The sequence below is a fragment of the Chrysochloris asiatica genome, unplaced genomic scaffold (assembly GCF_000296735.1).
Source record: "Chrysochloris asiatica unplaced genomic scaffold, ChrAsi1.0 scaffold00123, whole genome shotgun sequence".
In the NCBI taxonomy this organism is placed as follows: Eukaryota; Metazoa; Chordata; class Mammalia; order Afrosoricida; family Chrysochloridae; genus Chrysochloris; species Chrysochloris asiatica.
The window spans coordinates 1,751,086-1,771,593 of NW_006408641.1; the positions used below are offsets into that span (position 1 = coordinate 1,751,086).

Here is a 20,508-nt window from a genome sequence, read left to right on the forward strand (position 1 = left end):
TTTTCTTATGCCAATTTATCTCAAAAAGACCATTATACTAAAAGATTGGATTGCAGGAGAAAGCACAGAAACACTAATAGTCTATGATCTTGAATGACATGGACTAGAGAAAAGAAAAGGACATGGAGTGAATTATTTAATTTCAGTTCTGTTACTACATTCATTTTGTCAAGGGGGAGGAGTTTTAGCTGAGATTCTATGCCTTGTAACTGACATTCAGTGACTCATTTTACCACACAAACTTAATCTCTGGATTAGTTTCTACTTCTCTAAATACTGGAGAGTAATGCTGTTGTTATGCCCAGAATTCAGGGTCCCCAAAGACCACCCAGGAGCCGTGTACCGATGCAAATACATAAGGGTCGTTTAATCAAGCTCGAGCCAGGTCTCTAACCTAATCCGACATTTCGGAATAGGGAAAGAGCCCCGAATTCATTGTCTGCAGGGTTTTTATAGAATTTTCAAACAGCTCAGGTTTCTCAGCTTTACAATCTTTGGATTGGTTAACAATTGGCAAACTATGAGATGTTACAGTTTAATTGGTCAGGACTGGTGGTCTTTGTTCTTAGGCTAGGGTAAAGGAAAACATCTGGCCTCTGGCCTTGAGCTGCCTGGCTATTTATACATATATCATTTTCTTGGATCTAGAGTACGTGTTCAGGCTAATGTACAGAATGGAGATTGACCTTGCCTCTGGAGGGAACTAATAACTGAGGCCTTGTCTATTTAAAATGCTTTCCTGAGCCTGACTAGAGTTTAGTCAAGCAGTTTCTAGGTAGGTAAAATCAGTTTGGTCCTTATACTGTAATTCACATGTCATTGATTTTTTTAAAAAACTGTGATTTATAACCATATCCTAGAGTCTCATTTACTTAACAAACGATGTACTTTTCATAGAAACTACTAACTTATATATTAGGTTTCAGGCTTTCATACATATAAACCTGCTCACACATTTTTACACATGTCAGAGGGCTATCTCAAAATGAATTTAAAAATAATTGGAATTAAGAGACATTGAACAATATGATCTATGAGAGATTACTATAAAATGTTAGTAAATTTCTGCTAATATTATGTAATAAATACAGTTTTAGAATTTACTATTGTTAAGATCATTAAGAAAATACTTTTAGTGGTGTGATGATCTTTTAAAATGTTTTACAATGTCATCCCATTTCTTTTTTGAGCTACTTTTAGATGTTAATTTGCAATACAAATGTTAATGTAAGTGATGGATATGTAAGAGTGATACTTAGCAGTCACTTCGAAGTCTGGTCCTCAAGTCAAAAACAGAGAAGATTACTAAAATGTACCAAACAATAGAATTTCTGTAGCTGACTTCCCTTGGGTCTGGTTTTAAGAAAAATTAAATACTAGTTTGTCTGAGAAATCAGGTTGCAGTTTGGGTTGGCTATGAATGCTTGCTGATGATACATGATGTAGGATACCACTGAAGTTGTAACACTTCTTATAGCATGAGCCAATGAGCACAGAGTAATTTTTTAAAATACTAATGTTCTTGTGTTTTCCATGAAGGTTTACACAGCAGTTTTGTTTCCCATTCAATTTCTGCATATGCTGTTCGGTGACATTGACTAGCAACCTACACTCGGGTATGATTTAAATTAGGAGAGATGTGCTTATTACTAGGAGCTCTGATTGGTATGGACCTCTCTTCTAATTTAAATCAAACCCTGATTGTAGGCTGCTCTGTACTTGTTAGTATCCCATTCTGTTTGCTCATGATATACTACCACAGCCCTCTCTTTTCTCTAACATAGCAGTGCCCCAACATTCACTACAGACTAGGTCTTTTGGTTTGTTTTCTTCAAGAAAACTGTCTTTAATATGTCAGTCTGAGATTTCAAATTTACATGCTGCTAGGAGCCCTGAAAGGAGCTCTGGTAGCATAGTGGCTACAAGTCAGGCTGCCAACCTCAAGGTCAACAGTTCGAAACTACCAGCAGTTTCGTGGGAGAAAGATGAGGCGTTCTGCTCCTGTAAAGATTAACAGCCTCGGACACCTTGTGCAGGGTCACAATGAGTCGGAACCGACTCCACGGTACTTAACAACAATAACAACAGGAGTCCTGGTGTGGAGCACTGCATCGCAAGGTTGGTTTGAACCCTAGGATCAGAGGTTCAAACTCACTAGTCGTTCCATGGAAACCCTATACAGTGTCGCTTTGAGTCAAAACCAACTCAGTGGCCTTTAACAACAATAACTGATGGCTGAAAAAAAAGAGAAATGTCTCAAATACAGTTTATAAAGTTGTGTGTTGTCTTTTAATTATTTTTAAGATCTCATGAATACAGTAGTTTAGAGAGTGAGAAAAACAAAAACAAAAAACAACTAATGAGACAGAATAACTTGATATAGTCTGTTGTGGTTGTTTAGTGCCATCAAATCAGTTCCTACTCATAGTGACTCTTTCTGAGGAGCAGCTAGGTGGGTTTGAACTGTTGATCTTGTGGTTAACATTTCAGTGCTTGTCTGACAGCACCCACACAGGACTCCTGATAAAATCTGTGGGTAATACAAATTGTTAATGTGCTCAGTTGCTAACAAAGATTTGAGTCTTCTCAGCTGCACCGCAGAAGAAAAATCTGCTCATTTACTTCAGAAAAGTCAGTCATTGGAAACTCTACGTAGCACAGCTCTACTGTGATAGATACGGGGCAGCCAGGACCAGTGTGAACTCATCAGAAGTTTGTTGTGGTGCTGTAGTTTAATGGAGAAAATCTGAAGTCCGGGGATCCTAAGCTCAAATTTTAGCTCTATTATTTGCTAACAATGTAACTTTTGTCAAACTTTTTAATCTTGTGGAGTCTGATTCTCCATCTGCAAAATGATGATACTGATGCTAAGTGGGGCCATTTGACACGGGGGCTGGGAGCAGGGGAATGATTACAAGGATATTTCAGAAGTCTGTGACCATACGTGCATGATGCTTATTCATGAAAGGAGAAAGAAAATCGGACCCAGCTTCTGAGACTATTTAAAGAGAAGATTAATTAATTATTCATTATATATGTAGAAGGAAGACGTGTCTAGTCTAAGACTGAAAAATTCTACGCATCTCAGAGGTAGTGCCTATCAGATAAAGAAAACCAGAGAAAGAAAGAAATTAATTTTTAAAAAAAAAAGAAAGAAAGCAATAAATAAAGAGTATTGTTCACTTTCTTATTAAATAAATAAAGGCCATATAAAAATTACATCTTTCTCTATGATTATTGTTTAAGGGGAAGATTAAATTATAATAATTGGATTCATTTTGGTGGATTGATTTTAAAGTAAGTTCCAGAGCCAATTAAATCTAAATGAAAACCACTTATTATTGACATTTTCAATCAGTGCAGATCCTAGAAAATAAAGTAAAAGCTAAAAATATTTAATAAAAATATTAAAACGTTAGCTTCAAATACAGCACAAAATGGGAAAACATAATAATTCACCATGACCTGGTATCGTTTTTTTCTAGAAACATCAGGGCTGTTTAAACTAGGAAATGACATTCATATAGTTAATATAACAGTTAAGTGCCAGTCAGTTCTGCTCATAGCAACCCAGTGTAGGGTTTCTTAGGAGTACCTGGTGGTAGTGTGTTTGAACTGCTGACCTTGTGGTTTGCAGTTCAGTGCTGATCCTATAGTGCAACACCAGGAGCCCATGTTTATATATGTTGTTGTTGTTAAGTACCATCTAGTCATATATACATATATATGTTTATATATTTTGTTGTTGTTATGTGCCGTGGAATCGGTTCCAACTCATAGCTACCCTGTAAGGGTTTCTGAGGCTGTAAATCTTAACGGGAGCAGAAAACCTCATCTTTCTCCTGCGGAACAGCTGGTAGTTTCGAACTGCTGACCTTGTGGTTCACAGCTCGATTCATAACCACCACACTAATATATGCTAAATTCATTTGGTTGGGTTTTCTAGAGAAGCAAAATCAGTGAAACATATGCATGTGTGTGTGTGTGTGTGTGTGTGTGTGTGTGTGTAAAGAGCAGGTTATTATCACAGAAATGGCTTACAATTTTAGAGAGAGTGACTTCCTTGCATGTCCATTATATTGAGAGCAGCCATACCTCCCAAGAAAGCATCCTTTCAGTTAATTGGTTGTGCATGGCCAATCACCATAGAGTTAATTATGCTTGTATTAGATTTCATCACTGTGGGGATAGGCATATCTCAACTGTTAAATCTCTGGAAATCCTGACTTAGTCAAGTTGGTGCAGAACCCTAACTAGGCAATAGCATGCTAAGATTTTTCATAAAAATAATCTAAGTGAATAGGAAAACAAATTATGTAAACATGATAAAGATTCCTTACCAAAAGTCAAGAGTAAATATCTCTTTAAGTAATGAAATATTAAGAATCCTGCCATAATCATGAAAAAGTTATTATCATCATTGCTGTTCAGCATTGCTTATCAAGTTCAAGCTAATGAAATAATTTACCAAAGTGAGATTAGTTCTTTACAAAAAATGGTGCTGTAGCAGTTGGGCATCCCTAGGCAAAAACTTGAACTTTGGGCTAAATGTCATAGCATATACAAAATAAACTAAAACTTAATCACAACTTTAAGTATAAAAGGTAAAACTATAACCCTTTTAAGGAAAACAATAAAAGAGAAAATGTCTGGGACCTAGGACTAGATGAAGCATCGATAGATTTTGGGGAGGGGGGAAGCACAATTCATAAAAGGAACAATATTGATAAAGTAGATATCATCATTACCTAAGCTGTTCATACACACACAACTTGTTTAAGAGGATGTGAAAAAAAAATTCAGTTTTCATATCTGTTAAAGAACTTGAATCTAGAATATATATAACAACTCTCAAAACTCAACAGTAGAATCAATAAGCAAACAATAAAAAAGAATCCAGTTAGAAATTGGCAAAAGATACAGACTGTTAACTGAAAAAGAAATAAGATCCCAAATAAGCACATCTTTAGCAAATAGACACACAGACAGATGCATTGATAAAACAATAGCAGCCAATGAGTTCACTCCTATTTGTAGTGACCTTATGTACAACAAAGAAACGTTGTCTGATTTTGTACCTCCTCATAGTCCCTAGCATGCTAGAGCCCATTCTTGTGGTTACTGTGCCAACCCAGTTCTCCAAGGATCTCTCTCACCCTGCCTGAGCCCCCACTTCACCAAGTCTGGTGTCTTGTGCAGGGTGTGATCCTATATCCAAAGAGAGTGAGTCAAACATTTGCTCTTTAGTGATTGATAGGTTTTCATTGGTTAATTTCCAGAGGCAGCTTTCTAGGCCTTTCTGTCTAGTCTCTCTAGTCTGAAAGCTCCAGTGAAACCTGTCCACCATGAGTGACCCTACCAGTACTTGAAATACTGATGGCACAACAGCATACAAGCCGCCAGAGTATGACAAAATGACTAACGAGTGGTGCCATTATTCATTAAAACCACATGAGGTCTCAGAATAGTTGAATCTCTTATACGTTATTAGTTGATATGGAATGGAAACAATATGGCATATTCTTACAAAATTAAACACATACTTAATATGGAACCCAACAATTACACTCTGCACATTTATGCTAGATAAAGCTCATGTTGTTGTTGTTGTTGTGTGCCGTGGAGTCAGTCCTGACTCATAGCAACCCTGTGCAGGGTTTCCTAGGCTATAAATCTTTATAGGAGCAGAACGCCTCATCTTTCTCTCGTGGAATGGCTGGTAGTTTCAAACTGCTGACCTTACGGTTTGTTGCCTGATTCATAACCACTATGCTACCAGAGCTCCTTGTTGTTAGGTGCTGTTAAACTTGGTTTTGATTCATAATGACTCTGTGTGCAAAAGAGCAAAGCACTTCCCTATCCTGTACCATCTTCACAGTTGTTATTATGCTTGAGCCCATTGTTGCCCTCACCGTGTCAATCCATCTTATTGGAGATCTTCCTCTTTTTTGCTGATCCTCTACTTTACCAAGCATGATGTCCTTCTCCAGGGACTGGTCCCTCCTGATAACATGTCCATAGTATGAGAGATGAAGTCTCGCTATCCTAGCTTTTAAGGGACCTTCTAGCTGTACTTCTTCCAACACAGATTTCTTTGTTCTTATCGGCAGATGATGGTATTTTAATTTTATTTTCCAACATCCAAAATCTGTAACCAAATGTCCATAGTAGCATACCTGTGGATTCCTCGTATGGTGCTGTAGGATCAGCATTGGACTGCAAACCACAAGATCAGCAGTTCAGACCCACCAGCTGCTCTTTCAATGGGTTAATTGTTAAGCAAGCTGTAGTATGTTCATACCTGGAATAATACTCAGCAATAAAAATGAACATACTATTAAGCATGAACAACTTGGCTACATCTCATTGAAATCACACTAGTGGGAATGTTAATTATCCCACCAACATAGTATTCATGAAGTGAGGAAATTATATACATGAAGAGCTCATTAGTCATTGCCAAGTGTCACAGAAGAAGAATAGTAAAGAGGACGTTATGATAATAAAAGAGTAGCACAAGGGATTCTTATAATGGCTGTGTAGGGTCAACATGGTACTGTGAACCCAAGATAGGCAGTTTGAACCCACCAGTTGTTCTGCAGGAGAAAGGTGAGGCTTTCTGCTCCCATGAAATGTTATGCTCTTGGAACCCTATGCAGGGTCACTATGAACTGGAACTGATTTGTTAACACTTAACAACAGTAACAGCAAACAAATCATTTGTCATGGGACTTCTCTATCATGACTGTGGTAGTAGTCACATGTACTAAAATTGAATAGAACTGAATAAGCACACATACAAAACTGAGACATGTAAGATTGGAAAAATCGGAATGGCGTCTATCAAAGTCAGTTTCTTTCCCCATAGTATTTTATTATAGTTAGCAAAAGGTTTTTGTTAGTATTGTTAAATGCTGTCGAGTTGGTTCCAACTCATAGCAATCCTGTATAGGCTTTCCAGGGAGTGACTGGTGAGTTTGAACCACCAACCTGTGTTTCAAATTGACATTGAGGTTGAGTGCTTATCCTATGGTGCCACACAATTACATTGGGGGTAACTAGATGGAGATATATAGGGTTTCTCAGTATTATTTATTATGACTACATGTGACTTTGTAACTATATAAAAATGTAGTGGAAGTGTTTAAATTTTAGGGAAGAAGAAAATAATTTTTAGACATGACATAATTGAATATATAGAAATAATTAGATATTTAATAGGAATTGGAATTTTAAAGAAAAGTTGGTATGGAACATAATATGATCAGTATTCTTATTTAAAAAAAAAAAAATTGGAGTCCTGGTGTGCTACTGTTGGATAAGCACTGGACTGTAAACTGAAAGACTGGCTGTTCAACGCCACTAGTTGCTCCTTGGAAACCCTATACTGGGTTGCTATGAGCGGAACTGACTGAGTGGCATCTAACAACATAGATCACATAATTACCTAGAATGAGTAGTAACTGTTCTTTTTGCAGTAATGGCATATTATAAAAATTACAATCCATACTCTAGGCCCTGGGTAGTTTAAATGATTAAAATATTCTTCTGCTGATCAAAAGGCTGTCAGTTCAAACCTGTCCAGAGCAGCCACAGAAATCAGGCCTGATGATTTGCTTCTATGGTGCAGTTCTACTTTGTTCACATGGAGTTACCATGTGTTGGAATCAACTTGGTGGCAACTCCCAACAAGTAAACAATCATCTATTGTTGTTGAGTACCATGGAGTCAGTTACAATTCATAGTGACTTTACACAGGGTTTCCGAGGCTGTAAATCTTTACAAGAGCAGAAAGCCTCATCTTTCTCCCGCGGAATGGCTGGTAGTTTCGAACTGCCAATTTTGAGGTTAGCAGCCGGATTTGTAACCACTACACTGCTAGAGCTCCTTAATGATCTGTAGTATTATATAAAAGTGATAAGTTTTTAACATCTATTATGACAGTTATAAGATCCATACTATAAGAAATAAATACTGTGGAGACAAAAGATAGGTGGGATAAGTTATTCTGAATGAAAGCTCATAATATTACAAAAAAATGAATGTTTTCACAACTGCTGCACACATATAATGGTACTTTAGGAGGAAATCCAATTTGTTGAGCTGAAATATAATTTTATTAAAGCTCACATGAAATTAGATAGACATATTTGGGAATTATAAAAAATAGTTTGAAAATAAGATTAGTTGGTATTGTGCCTAACAGGTAATATTATGAATATAAACAGCTTTCAAAAAACTACACTATAGAGAGTATGTACTATTCATGTTGTTGTTGTTAGGTGCCATAAAGTCAGTACCGACTTATAGCGACACAATGCATAGCAGAACGAACCACTGCCAGATCCTGGGCCAATCTCACTATTGTTGCCACGCTTGAGCTCATTGATGTTGCCACCCTTGCCAATGCATCTCGCTGGGGGACTTCTTCTTTTTCTCTGACCCTCCACCTTACCAAACATGATATCCTTCACCAACGACTGGACCCTTTTGACAATATGACTGAAGTACGAGAGACAAAGTTTGGCCATCGTGGCCTCCAAGGAGCACTCTGGCTTCACTTCTTCCAACACAAATCTGTTGTTTTTTTGGCAGCTCATGGTACTTTCAATATTCTCCTACAACACTATAACTCATAAGCATCAATTCTTCTATGGTCTTCCTTATTCACTGTCCAGTTTTCACATACATATGAAGTTACTGAAAATACCATGGCTTGGGTCACCTTAGTCCTCAAGCTGACATCTTTGCCCTTCAACACTTTAAAAAGGTCTTGTGCAGTATATTTGCCAAATGCAATACATCATTTGTTTTCTTCACTGCACTTACATGAGTTTTGATAGTTGATCCAAGAAGAATGAAGTCCTTCACAACCTCAATTTTTGCTCCATTATTAAGAATGTTGTTTATTGGTTCTACGGTGACGATTTTTGTTTTCTTTACATTGAGATTCAATCAATACCGAATGTTGTGCTCTTTGATCTTCATCAGTAAATATTTTAAGTCCTCTTCACTTTCAGCAAGCAAGGTTGTATCATCTGCATATCACAGGTTGTTAATGAGTCTTCCTCTAATCCTGATGCCATGTTTTTCTTCATATAACCCAGCTTCTCTGATTATTTGCTCAGCATATAGATTGAATAAGTATGATGAAAGAATACAACCATGTTGCACACCTTTCCTAATTTTAAACTATTCAATGTTCCCATGTTCTGTTCGAACAACTGCCTCTTGGTCCATGTACAGATTCCTCATGAGCACAATTAAGTGTTCAGGAATGCTCATACTTTGCAATGTTGTCCATAGCTTGTCATGGTCCACACAATTGAAAGCCTTTGTGTAGTCAATAAAGCATAGGTAAACACTCTTCTGATATTCTCTGCTTATAGCCAAGATCCATCAGACATCAGCAGTGATATCTCTCATTCCATGTCCTCTTCTGAATCCATTTGAACCTCTGGAAGTTCTCTGTCAATGTATGCTTGCAGCCATTTTTGTATTACCTTTAGTAAAACTTTACTTGCATGGAATATCAAAGAGATTGTCCGATGATTTCCACATTCCTTTGGGTTACCTCTCTTTAGTATGGGCACAAATACGGATCTCTTCCAATCAGTCGGCCAGATAGTTATATTCCAAATTTCTAGGCACAGATGAATGAGTGCCTCCTGTGCTGCATCACTTTCTTGAAAGATTTCAATTTGTATTCCATCAATTCCTGGTGCCTTGTTCTTTGCCAATTCCTTCAATACACCTTGGACTTCTTCCTACAGTATCATTGGCTCTTGATCATATGCTACCTCTTGAAACAATTGGACATTGACCATTTCCTCTTGGTACAGTGACTCTGCGTATTCCTTCCATCTTCTTTTGATGCTTTCTGCATCATTCAATAATTTGCCCATAGAATCATTCAATAGCAAAAGTTGAGGCTTGAATTTTTTTTCAGTTTCCCCAGTTTGAGAAATGCTGAGTGTGTTCTTCCTTTTTGGTTTTCTGACTCCAGATCTTTGACATTTTGTTGTAATATTTGACTTTATCTTCTCGAGCTGTCCTTTGACATTTTCTGTTCAACTCTTGTACCTCCTCATTTCTTCCATGCCATTTGCCTTAGCATCTCTATGCTGAACAGCAAGTTTCAGTATCCCTTCTGACGTCCAGTTTGACCTTTTCCTTCTTAATGACTTTTTGCTTTCTTCATATATGATGTTCTTGATGTCATCCCACAACTCTTCTGGTCTTTGGTCTTTAGTGTTTAATCTATCAAACTATTCTTCAGATGATCTCTAAATTCAGATGGGAAATATTCAAGGTCATATTTTTGCTCTTGTGGACTTGTTTTCATTTTCTTCATCTTCATTTTGAATTTTCATATGAACATTTGGTGGTCTGTTCCACAATGTGCCCACTGCCTTGTTTTCACTGATGATACAGAGCTTTTCCATCGTCTCTTTCTGCAAATGTAGTCAATTTGATTTCTATGAACAAATCATTGATTTTGCAGAATTCTAACATGTGATCTCCAGCATCATTTCTATCACCAAGACCATATTTTCCAACTACTGATCTTTCCTCTCTGCTCCTAATCTTTGCATTCCAATCACTGGTAATGATAAACACATCTTAATTGCATGTTTGATCAATTTCAGAATGTAGAAGTTGGTAAAATTCGATTTCTTCTTCACTGGCTTTAGTGGTTGATGCATAAATTTGAATAATAGTCATATTAACTGGTCTTCCCTGTAGGCATATGGATATTATGATATCACAGACAATGTTGTACCTCATGACTGATCTGGATATGTTATTTTTGACAACATAACAGCATTCCTCCTGAATTTGCCATTCCCAGCGTATTAAACCATGTGGTTGTCAGATGCAGAATGGCCAATACCAGTCCATTTCAACTCACTAATGCCTAGGATATTGATATTAATGCATTCTATTTCATTTTTGACAATTTCTAATTTTCCTAGATTCATACTTTGTACATTCCATGTTCTGATTATTAATGGATGTTTACAGCTGTTTCTCTTCATTCTGAGTTGTGCCCCATTAGCAAATGAAGGTCCTGTAGGCTTTCCTCCAACGGGCTTTACTCTATTCACTTTATCACAGTCAATGCTACTTTGAGGAAGCAGCTCTACCCCAGTCGCATTTCGAGTGTCTTCCAACCTGAGAGTCTCATATTCTGGCACTGTATCTGACAGTGTTTCTCTGATATTCATAATGTTTTCTGTGACTAAATAGTCAGAAGTACTTCGTCACTCCTTCTTCCTAGTCTTTCTTCATCTGGAAGCTCATCTGATACCTGTCCACTATTGGTGACCTTGCTGGTAGTTAACATACCTGTGGCATAGCTTCCAGAATCACAGCAACTCACAACATGAAAAACTGACAGACGAGTGATGGGTTATTGTAGGAACAGACAAAACACTTGTGGATGTGCAAAAGATGTGTGCGCATGTAGACCATCCAGGTATAATACAGGAGTCTCTTTTTGGCGCAAATGATAAAGTACTCAACTAACAAAAGATTGGCAGTTTGAATCTACCCAGAAGCCCCTTGGAAAACAGGCTAGGCAGTATTCTTCTGATAGATCACAGCTTTCAAAACCCTAGAAGGGAGTTCTACTCTGAACACATAGTCACTTGGAGTCAAAATCAACTCAGTGGCAAATGGTGAGGTGGTTATGTGCCACTGAGTCCATTCCAACTCATAGCGTCCCCAAACATGGTTTCTGAGGCTATAAATCTTTATGAGAGTAGAAAGCCTAATCTTTCTCTCAAGGAGTGCCTGGTGGATTTGAAGTGCTATCCATGTAGTTAGTAACCCAACACATAACCCACTACACCAACAGAACTCCTTCAATGGCAACTAACAACAAAATCATATATAATACAGGTAACTCTTTCAATTCAGTAGATGGGAACAAGGAGCCCTGATGGTATAGTGATTAAAGTCTTGGCAGCCAACTGAAAGGTCAGCCACTTTAACTTGATCCCTTTCAGAGAAGTTGATAGGGGTAGCCAGACACCATCTAGTTTTCCTGGTCTCAGAGTCCTGGTGACTGATGTTAATGTGCTCATAGCAATCCGTTTTCTATTGGATTTGTTGACTTGAAGCTTCTTGAGCTTTTATCACTCTTCTTTCTTCTGCATATGGAGAAACCAGCAGCTGCAACATACAGTCTTTTTTTTTTTAAAAAAAAAAAAAGCAAAATATTTTTTATTGTGAATTGAGTGAAGGTTTACCGAGCAGATCATCAGTTTTACACTCAACAAATCACATACTTTGCTTTATTACCATCATTTAACAGTATTTATCTGTATTTCCCTTAATCATGCTTGAGCTTTTAAGATTCCAGACAATACTCACTAAAGTAAGATGTAAAACATTGACTTTGTGGATTATGTTATATCAACTGACCACGGCATCCTCTGAGACTATGATTTTGAATTGCCTGGCCCAGGAACTCATTTTTTTTTTAAAATGTTTAATAATATCTAAGAAGTTTTCATTTCCTGGTGCTATAGAATCAGCACTGGACTAGGAACCACAAGGTGGCAGTTCAAACCTACCAGCTACTCCTCAAAAACCCTACACAGGGTCACTGTGAGTCAGAATCATCTTGACAGCACTTGACAAAAACAACAACAATGCTCCACCAGAGTCCTGGGGTGGTGCTGTAGGATAGGCAGTTGACTGCAAGGTTGGTTTGAACCACAAAGTTGGTGATTCAAATTCACCCAGCCACTCCTTGAAAACCCTGTACAGGGTTGCTATGAGTTAAAACCAACTCGCTGGCACTTAACCACAATGGTCTACCTCATTCATAGGTATGTTTGCAGTAAAGATAAATACCCATGTACAAATATTTTCTTTCAAGCCCTTATGCATTTGTGGGTATACTCCTACTCTTCCTCCCATATCTGTTTAGCGTTTGTCTCCGTCCATTTATGCATCCACAGAACACTGTTGTTCCAGGGTTGTGTACCTAACACTATCTATTTCTAGCCCCTTTAATACTTACATAGCTCTCTGTGTCTTCACCTAGCTTCATCATTCTTCTGTCCACCTTCCTCTTCTTGTCTGTTGCCCTTCACATCCCCTGAGCTAGTTTTAAGAGAGGCTCTCTCTGGTTCTCGCTTTTCTATGCACTTGTCTACACTGTGCATCCTAATTCTAATACCTATTATTTTTTCTTGCATTAGAGTGTAAGCCCCTTAGTAATCTCTTGCACCTTACAATACTTTACTTCATAGCTTAAAAATTAAGTGGCTCAGTATTGTTGAATGGTTTAAAAAGTTCAAATTTTGATGTGTCAGATAAACAAGCAAAAGTATATTGCTGCCTAACTTAGCATTTTTGTATTTAAAATCTATGCTGTTGTTTTTGCTAAGTACTGTCCAGATGGTGCCGAATCACGTCGACTCTGTATATGGTTATCAAGGAGCGGCTGGAGGGTTTGAATAGCTGACCAGTGATTCAAACCAACCTTGCAGTCCAGTATAATCAAAATGTATACATATAATCAAAATATCTCATGCCAAGATTGAAACCAAACCATTCTCACAATTTCCACTAGTCATTTTTCCCAGTGGTTTCTGAGCAGTTATTTTGTGGGTTAAATATCTGGTTGATCCATGTGAAATAGAATTGCATTTGAAGTTATATTGATTCTTTGACCCAACTTTTCAACTTGAAAAAGCAAAGCATTTGCTCCAATCAGTACTGAACCTTTTGAAAACAAAAGCTAATGAGGTTAGTATGTATCCTTGGCATTTTATTTTAGACAAAGTGAAGGTCATAACTGAAAGGGCACAAAGATAGCTTTGCACAGCAAATAAACAATGCTATTATTTTACAAACAAAATGAAATATTGCAGCCTCACACATCTAAAAGGGCGTTTGCTGTTAGGCTTACTTTTGGTATTCAAATCATGTTGTCCTTTCATTTCCTTGATTTTGGAACTAAAAAGGGAAGTATACCTAGGTTATGTAGAATGGCTTTCTGTCTGTCATGGATTAATATTCTGTGACTCTCTAGGATAATCAGTGGACAGCTAATCACAAGGTTGGCCGTTCAAACCCTTCAGCCTCTCCTTGGAAACTTTATATGGGTCACTATGAGTCAGGACCAAATCCACAGACCTTAACAATAACAATAACAGCATGAGTCAGAATCAACTGGATGGCAGTGGTTTGATTTTTTGGTTTCATTGTGCTTTTTATTAATAGCCTAAGGATTTTATCATTTGAATTTTAACTCTTAATCCAGTTAATATTCGTTGTGTGGTCATGGTTTAGTGAATTTAATACTTATTTATTTTGTAACTTCCTCTGACTCCAGAAGTTTTCTTTATCACATATATTTATGTCTTCCAAGTTTTCTGCTTTATATATATTTGGGAATCTTGGTGTGGCATTGCAGGATAATGCGCTAGACTGCAAGGTTAGTTTGAGCTGCAAGGTTGGTGGTTTAAACCCACTAGCCTACAGGGTTGCTATGTGTTGGAACGAACTCAACGGCACTTAACAACTATATATATAATCAAACTGCAAATATATCATTAAAGATAAAATGTCAGATTTGTTTTGATTATGGTTAAATAATGAAACATATGCCCTCTTGGGTATTTGGGTATGGAGCACAAGAGGGACTCTTGTTGGACAGTGGATTAAGCATTGAACTGCTTACCTCAGGGTCAGTACTTCAAATCTACCATTTGTTTCCCAGAAGAAAGATGAACTTGTCTGCTTCCATAAAGATTTGTAGTCTCTGAAACCCCATAGAGCAGTTCTACGTTGCTCTGTAGGGTAGCTACGTGCTTGAATCAACTTGATGGCAGTGGGTTTTCCACTTTGATACTACGTATCGCTGCACAACACGGAAATGATCCACTCAATAGATTCATGCTAGGTCAAGACATTTTTTGTATTGAAATAATTGAGGCAAATCTCACATACCAAAAGTCATCTTAAAATGGTCGCTTCATGTTTTTGTCTAATTAACATATTTCATTAATGCAGAATACTCAACATTTAAAATTTATTCATTATATAAACTAGCGTGAATTAGGCTGTCTAATCTAGACTTTCTTTTATTGTAGATGAACTCACCAATTCATCGGAAACAAGACTTTCTTTAGAAGAGCTCTTCAGGAAAGATTTTGTACTTCATGACCCAGAAGCTCAGTGGATCAATGGTATGTGCATTATTTTAAAATATGTTTTATTGATTTTGAAATCTATATAATTTGAATTAAAGTAAAAAAGATCTTTGTAGTTAATATTTTCATTTGGGTTATATTTCAAAGTTAATATTTTCTATGCCGTTATTCATAAATACTATGGTTCATTTGAGAGAAAACAAAGTCCTAAAACAGTTCATCAACAATCCTGAAAGCATAATCTTAACTGCTTACTCTCTATGTGCTGTTTTCTCATCATCATTAGTAATCGGGTGCAGGGAAGTGTCCAATCTCTAGCACTCCCTGGGTAATTTGATAATTCTGGATGTAATATTTGAGAATATTATATGGATTTTGGAATATTATATGATGTGGTGCTGTAGGATAAGCACTGGACAACAAGTTCAGTATGAACAGCAAGTTCAAACCCACCAGCTACTGCTTGGAAACACTACACAGGGTCATTATGAGTTGCAAATGATTCAACATCCCATAATAACAACAATCTATCAGCCGTTCTTTGGAAACCCTAGATAGGGTCGCTATGAGTCGAAACCAACTTGATGGCACTTAACCAAAACATCAACAACAATCGTATGAATGTATCTATCTTTATATCTATCTATCTATCTGTCTGTGTGTGTCTGTCTGTTTATCCATCTATCTACCTACCTATCTATCCTCTGTAAGTACTTTACATTTGGCAATCTAATTAGCTTTCTTTTCTTGCTTTGTTGTTGTTGTTAAGTGCCATCGAGTTGGTTTGGACTCATAGTAACCCTGTAGGGTTTCCCAGGTGTGGCTGGTGGGTTTGAATTGCCCAGATTACCATTAGCAGTTCAGTGCTCATCCTATAGCACCCCACCAGGACATTTTCATTTCAGTGCCCCAAATTAGAGAGATTTTACAAAGTTAAAATAATACGGAAATGACATATGGCTAATAGTATCTCTCCCTCACGTCAAAAAGAAACCAGCTCAGAGATCTCCTTAGTCAACTTCTACTTCTGGTTTTATTATTTTCAAACTTTTTGTTGTTGTTAGGTGCCATCAAGTCAGTACTAATTCATAGCGATCCATGCACAACAGAATGGAACACTGCCCAATCCTGGGGCAACCTCACAACTGTTGCCACGCTTGAGCCCATTGATGTTGCCACTTTGCCAGTCTATCTCTCTGGGGGTCTTCCTCTCCTTCTCTGACCCTCCACCTTACCAAACACGATATCCTTCTCCAGTGACTGGTCCCTCCTGACAATATGTCTGATGTATGAGAGACAAAGTCTGGCCATTGTGGCCTACAAGGAGCACTCTGGCTGCACTTCTTCCAATACAGGTTGGTTCTTTGGCAGTCTTATTAAGAGGCATTTATATTCAAATGGGAAACAAAGCAACACACAGACCACTGAGTGACTTCAGGGACTTAGTATTGCCTTTATGGACAGTAGTAGGGAGAGCTGTTGGATGAAACCATCATAAGGAATGCTCTGATAAGAAATACTGCAATTGATCTGGACATACTTATCACCAGGTTTGTGCAGTTATTAATCTTTTCTCTCCACTTTATTTTGATAAAAATTTTACCCTTATTTTTATAACATAGAATTGATTATTTCTATGATAGGTAAGGTTGCTCTGAGTCAGAATCAGAATTGGTGTTTTTTTGTTTGTTTTGTTTTATGAAGGGAAGTTTGCCTTTTCGTCTAATACAGGTTATCTATCTCATTTACAATCCATTTTTTTTTCTTCTGTAATATTTTAAATTAAGTATGTTTTCTGCTTGCAAGTTCATCTTAACTTATGAAAGGCATATAAAGAATAATGTAAGTAATTTGACTCTTAAGGGAAGGGGCCCAGTAACACTTTTTTACTAGCAGTGGTAAAATTACCTCAAAGGCACGGAATAGCTCCTTTCTTAATAAACAGAAGGATGCATTTAGTTGAAGTTCAGTGTCATTATATCATTGTTGTTGTTGTGAAGTGCTGTTGAGTCGATTCCAACCCATAGCGACCCTGTATAGGGTTTCCAAGGAGCAGCAGGTGAGCTTGAACCACCAACCCTGCAGTTCAAATGACTTTGCAGTCTGACTCACTAGCCCACAGCGCCACACCAGGACTCCCATTATATCATAACGCTAATGAAATCAGTGGGAAGATGAATGTCCTTCAGAGTGATAGTATTATTACACATGGGAAAAAAGAAAGCCATTGCATTATTTGCATATTTTCACTTAAAAATGTTCATAAATATGGGACCTGCCACAATTTTGCCTTTTTACTATGATTGTATCAGATGAGCGTTAGAATTCTGAAAGGCCAACACGAGGCATGGTGGTGGTGATGATTATGTGCTGTGGTGTTGGTATTTTCTACTAAGGAGGTGACAGAAAGGTGAAGTTACCAGGATTTTGTTTTAATTGGTAATATTGTCAGTAGACTTTAAATGTTAAATAATCTTCCTATTTGTTTGCAATGGATTTGACTAAGTTATGTAAATGTATGTAGTCTTTGACTCTAAAAAAAAAAAAGCAAGAAAAAAATCATAGAGTCCTCACTGGCTTCCACAGGTTAACTTCAACTATTGAAAAGAGGCATGTATAAGTGATAACTTGATATTGAGGCTCCAAAGGACTGGACCAATGTTTAAGTAGTTAATTGCATGCTAAATTAAGCCACATTTCAATATCTTGGGCACACTTCTGCTCTTACACTTCATAAGATACCAGATAACGTATTTGGCCTCATTTAGGTCAATAATTTCCTTAGTGATTTCTTAATCATTAGTAAACTTAGTCTTGAAAAGACATTCTAACACAAAGTTGCAATGTTAATATTATCCCCTACATAATAGCTAAGATATATTTTTATGAAATGTTTACCATAAAAAGCAGACATTTAACTTGCAGGGTATACCCTTTGGTTGGTTGATGATGCATGGAGGGGATTGTAACCATGGCAATGAAACGATATATACGTAGGATGAATGTAAACCTTATGTTCTCCCATGTAAACTATCACATAATTCACAATAAAATATTTTTTAAAAAAAGAGCAATAGGGAAGTGGCTAGTCTGTCAAAGGTGGGAGACTTGGAAGACACGGACGAGAAGGCCATCCCGCTGAGACAGCTATCTCAGACTTCACCATTGTTACTGCTGTCAGCGGTCCAGTTGATTCTGACTCTTGGCAACCCCATGCGGGCACAGTCAACACTGTCCCTGAGGGTTTCAAGACTGAGAACTTTCAGAAGCGGATCACTAGGTCTTTCTTCCAAGGTACTTCTGGATGGGTTCAAACTGTCAGTTTTTTGGCTAGTGCTCAAGCACTTAAACATTTGCATGACCCATTTGTTAGGTGTCATCGAGTCAATACCAACTCATAGTGACCTTATGCTCAATAGAATGAAACACTGCCCAGTCCTGTGCCAATCTTACAACTGGTGCTATGCTTGAGCCCATTGCTGCTACCACTGTGCCAGTCCATCTTCTTGGGGGTCTTCCTCTTTTTTGCTGATCCTGCACTTTAACAAGCGTGATGTCCTTCTCCAGGGACTGGTCCCTTCTAATAATAGCTTTAAATTAAGAAAGATGAAGTCTGGCTATCCTGGCTTCTAAGGAGCATTCTGGCTATACTTCTTCCAATACAGATTGGTTTTTCTTCTGCAGTCTGTGGTATTTTTAATATTCTCCTCCAACACCATAACTCAAATGCATCAATTCGTCTATAGTCTCCCTTACTCACTGTCCAACTTTCACATTCATATGAGGCTATTGAAAATAGCATGGTTTGGGTCAGGCGCACCTTTGTATTCAAATTGATACCTTTGCTCTTGAACACTTTAAGGAAACGAAGTCTTGTGCAGCAGATTTGCCTAATGCAATACACCGTTTGATTTTACTGCTGCTTCCATGAGTGTTGATCCCTGGTAGCATAGTGGATTTTGAGCTGGGCTGATAAATGTAACATCAGCAGTGTTACACTAGGAGTCCTTAGAAAACGGTTGTTGGTGATGGTATGCCATGGAGTCGATTCTGTCTCATAGTGACTGTGCATAGGGTTTCTAAGGCTATCAATCTTTACTGGAGCAGGAAGCCTCATCTTTCTTCTGCAGAACGGCTGATAGTTTAGAACTGCTGACCTTGAGGTTAGCAGCCCAACTCATAACCACTCTGCTAGATCTCGAAAATACTGCCTTCAGAAGTATATAGACCTAGATGAAGGATATGTGAAGAACCAATAACATCCCATTTTGATATTTTTGTTCAATGAAGGTTTCTAAGATTTTGTAGCCATTCCTTTTACTTACCCTTTTATTATATGCTGGGCTATGAGGAACAGGGCCAGTTGTTCAAACCCACCAGCTGCTCCTTGGAAACTCTATACAGGGTTGCTCTCAGTAGCAACTGACTCAATGGCACTTAACAACAACAACAACATAAAATTGTGTACATTTACTACTTTTCAATTAGAGGAAAGGATTTGTGCCCATTCTTTCCTCACATCCATCCCAAATCTCCTTTGTGGAAATCACTATGTGACCTATTTGCATATTCCTCAGCTAACCATAAAATATTTTTGAAACTAACTGGATAAAATGTGTAAACTTGGCCTCATTATCACAGCTCACCTCTAAATGTAACATGTGCACTTTATCTCTATTCTCAAGAGATGTCTTAACCAGGTTTTCTTAGTGACTTGACAAATCATATACTAAATTCATTTGGGAGTTTCATGTAATCCTTGGAGGTCACCAAGAGAACACTTACTGTGTTGTTGATCAAGGGAAAGGAGGGAGTCTAGATAGTTCTGACATGTGCAGGTTGTCAGTGAAGTAATACCATTTATTATGCTGGTTTCCAAACAGTATATCTGAGAGTGTCATTGCAGCATTAGATGGTTGCTCATGTTCATGGTGAGCTTAACAAGCAAGGGATTTACCACAAATCTGCTCATATCCTTGAGATCGCCATTTTTATAGCAGCTTCTTCCTATTTATATCACCTTGAAATCTGGAAAACTATTTTCTTTAAAATTATTCATTTCCCCACATACAGTCGATGATAAATTGATCTTCAAAGCAAAAGTTAACATTAATTGAGTGCTTTTTACATTAAACTCTGTGCTAGATGCTTTACAGACATATTTTATAGAATACTCTATAGTAGAATTGTTGTTGTTATTATTAAGCACCATCAAGTTGGTTCTGATTCAGAGCGAAGCTGGTGTATAGTGTTTCCAAGGAGCAGCTGGCTAATGTTAACAGGCAACATTGATGTTTGCAGTCCAGTGCTGATCCTACAGTGCCACACCAGCTCC

At 37.6% G+C, this 20,508-nt stretch overlaps 1 protein-coding gene across 2 annotated transcripts in view; it reads left to right on the plus strand.

Moving 5' to 3' along the window:
• DPP10 (dipeptidyl-peptidase 10 (non-functional)) overlaps positions 1-20,508 on the plus strand; it is a 1,131,029-nt gene that overhangs the window by 320,814 nt on the left and 789,707 nt on the right. For both annotated transcript variants that reach the window (XM_006868717.1, XM_006868718.1), the window contains exon 3: positions 15,114-15,209. In XM_006868717.1, the coding sequence (XP_006868779.1) occupies positions 15,114-15,209 (96 nt within the window). The remainder of the gene's footprint in view (positions 1-15,113; positions 15,210-20,508) is intronic.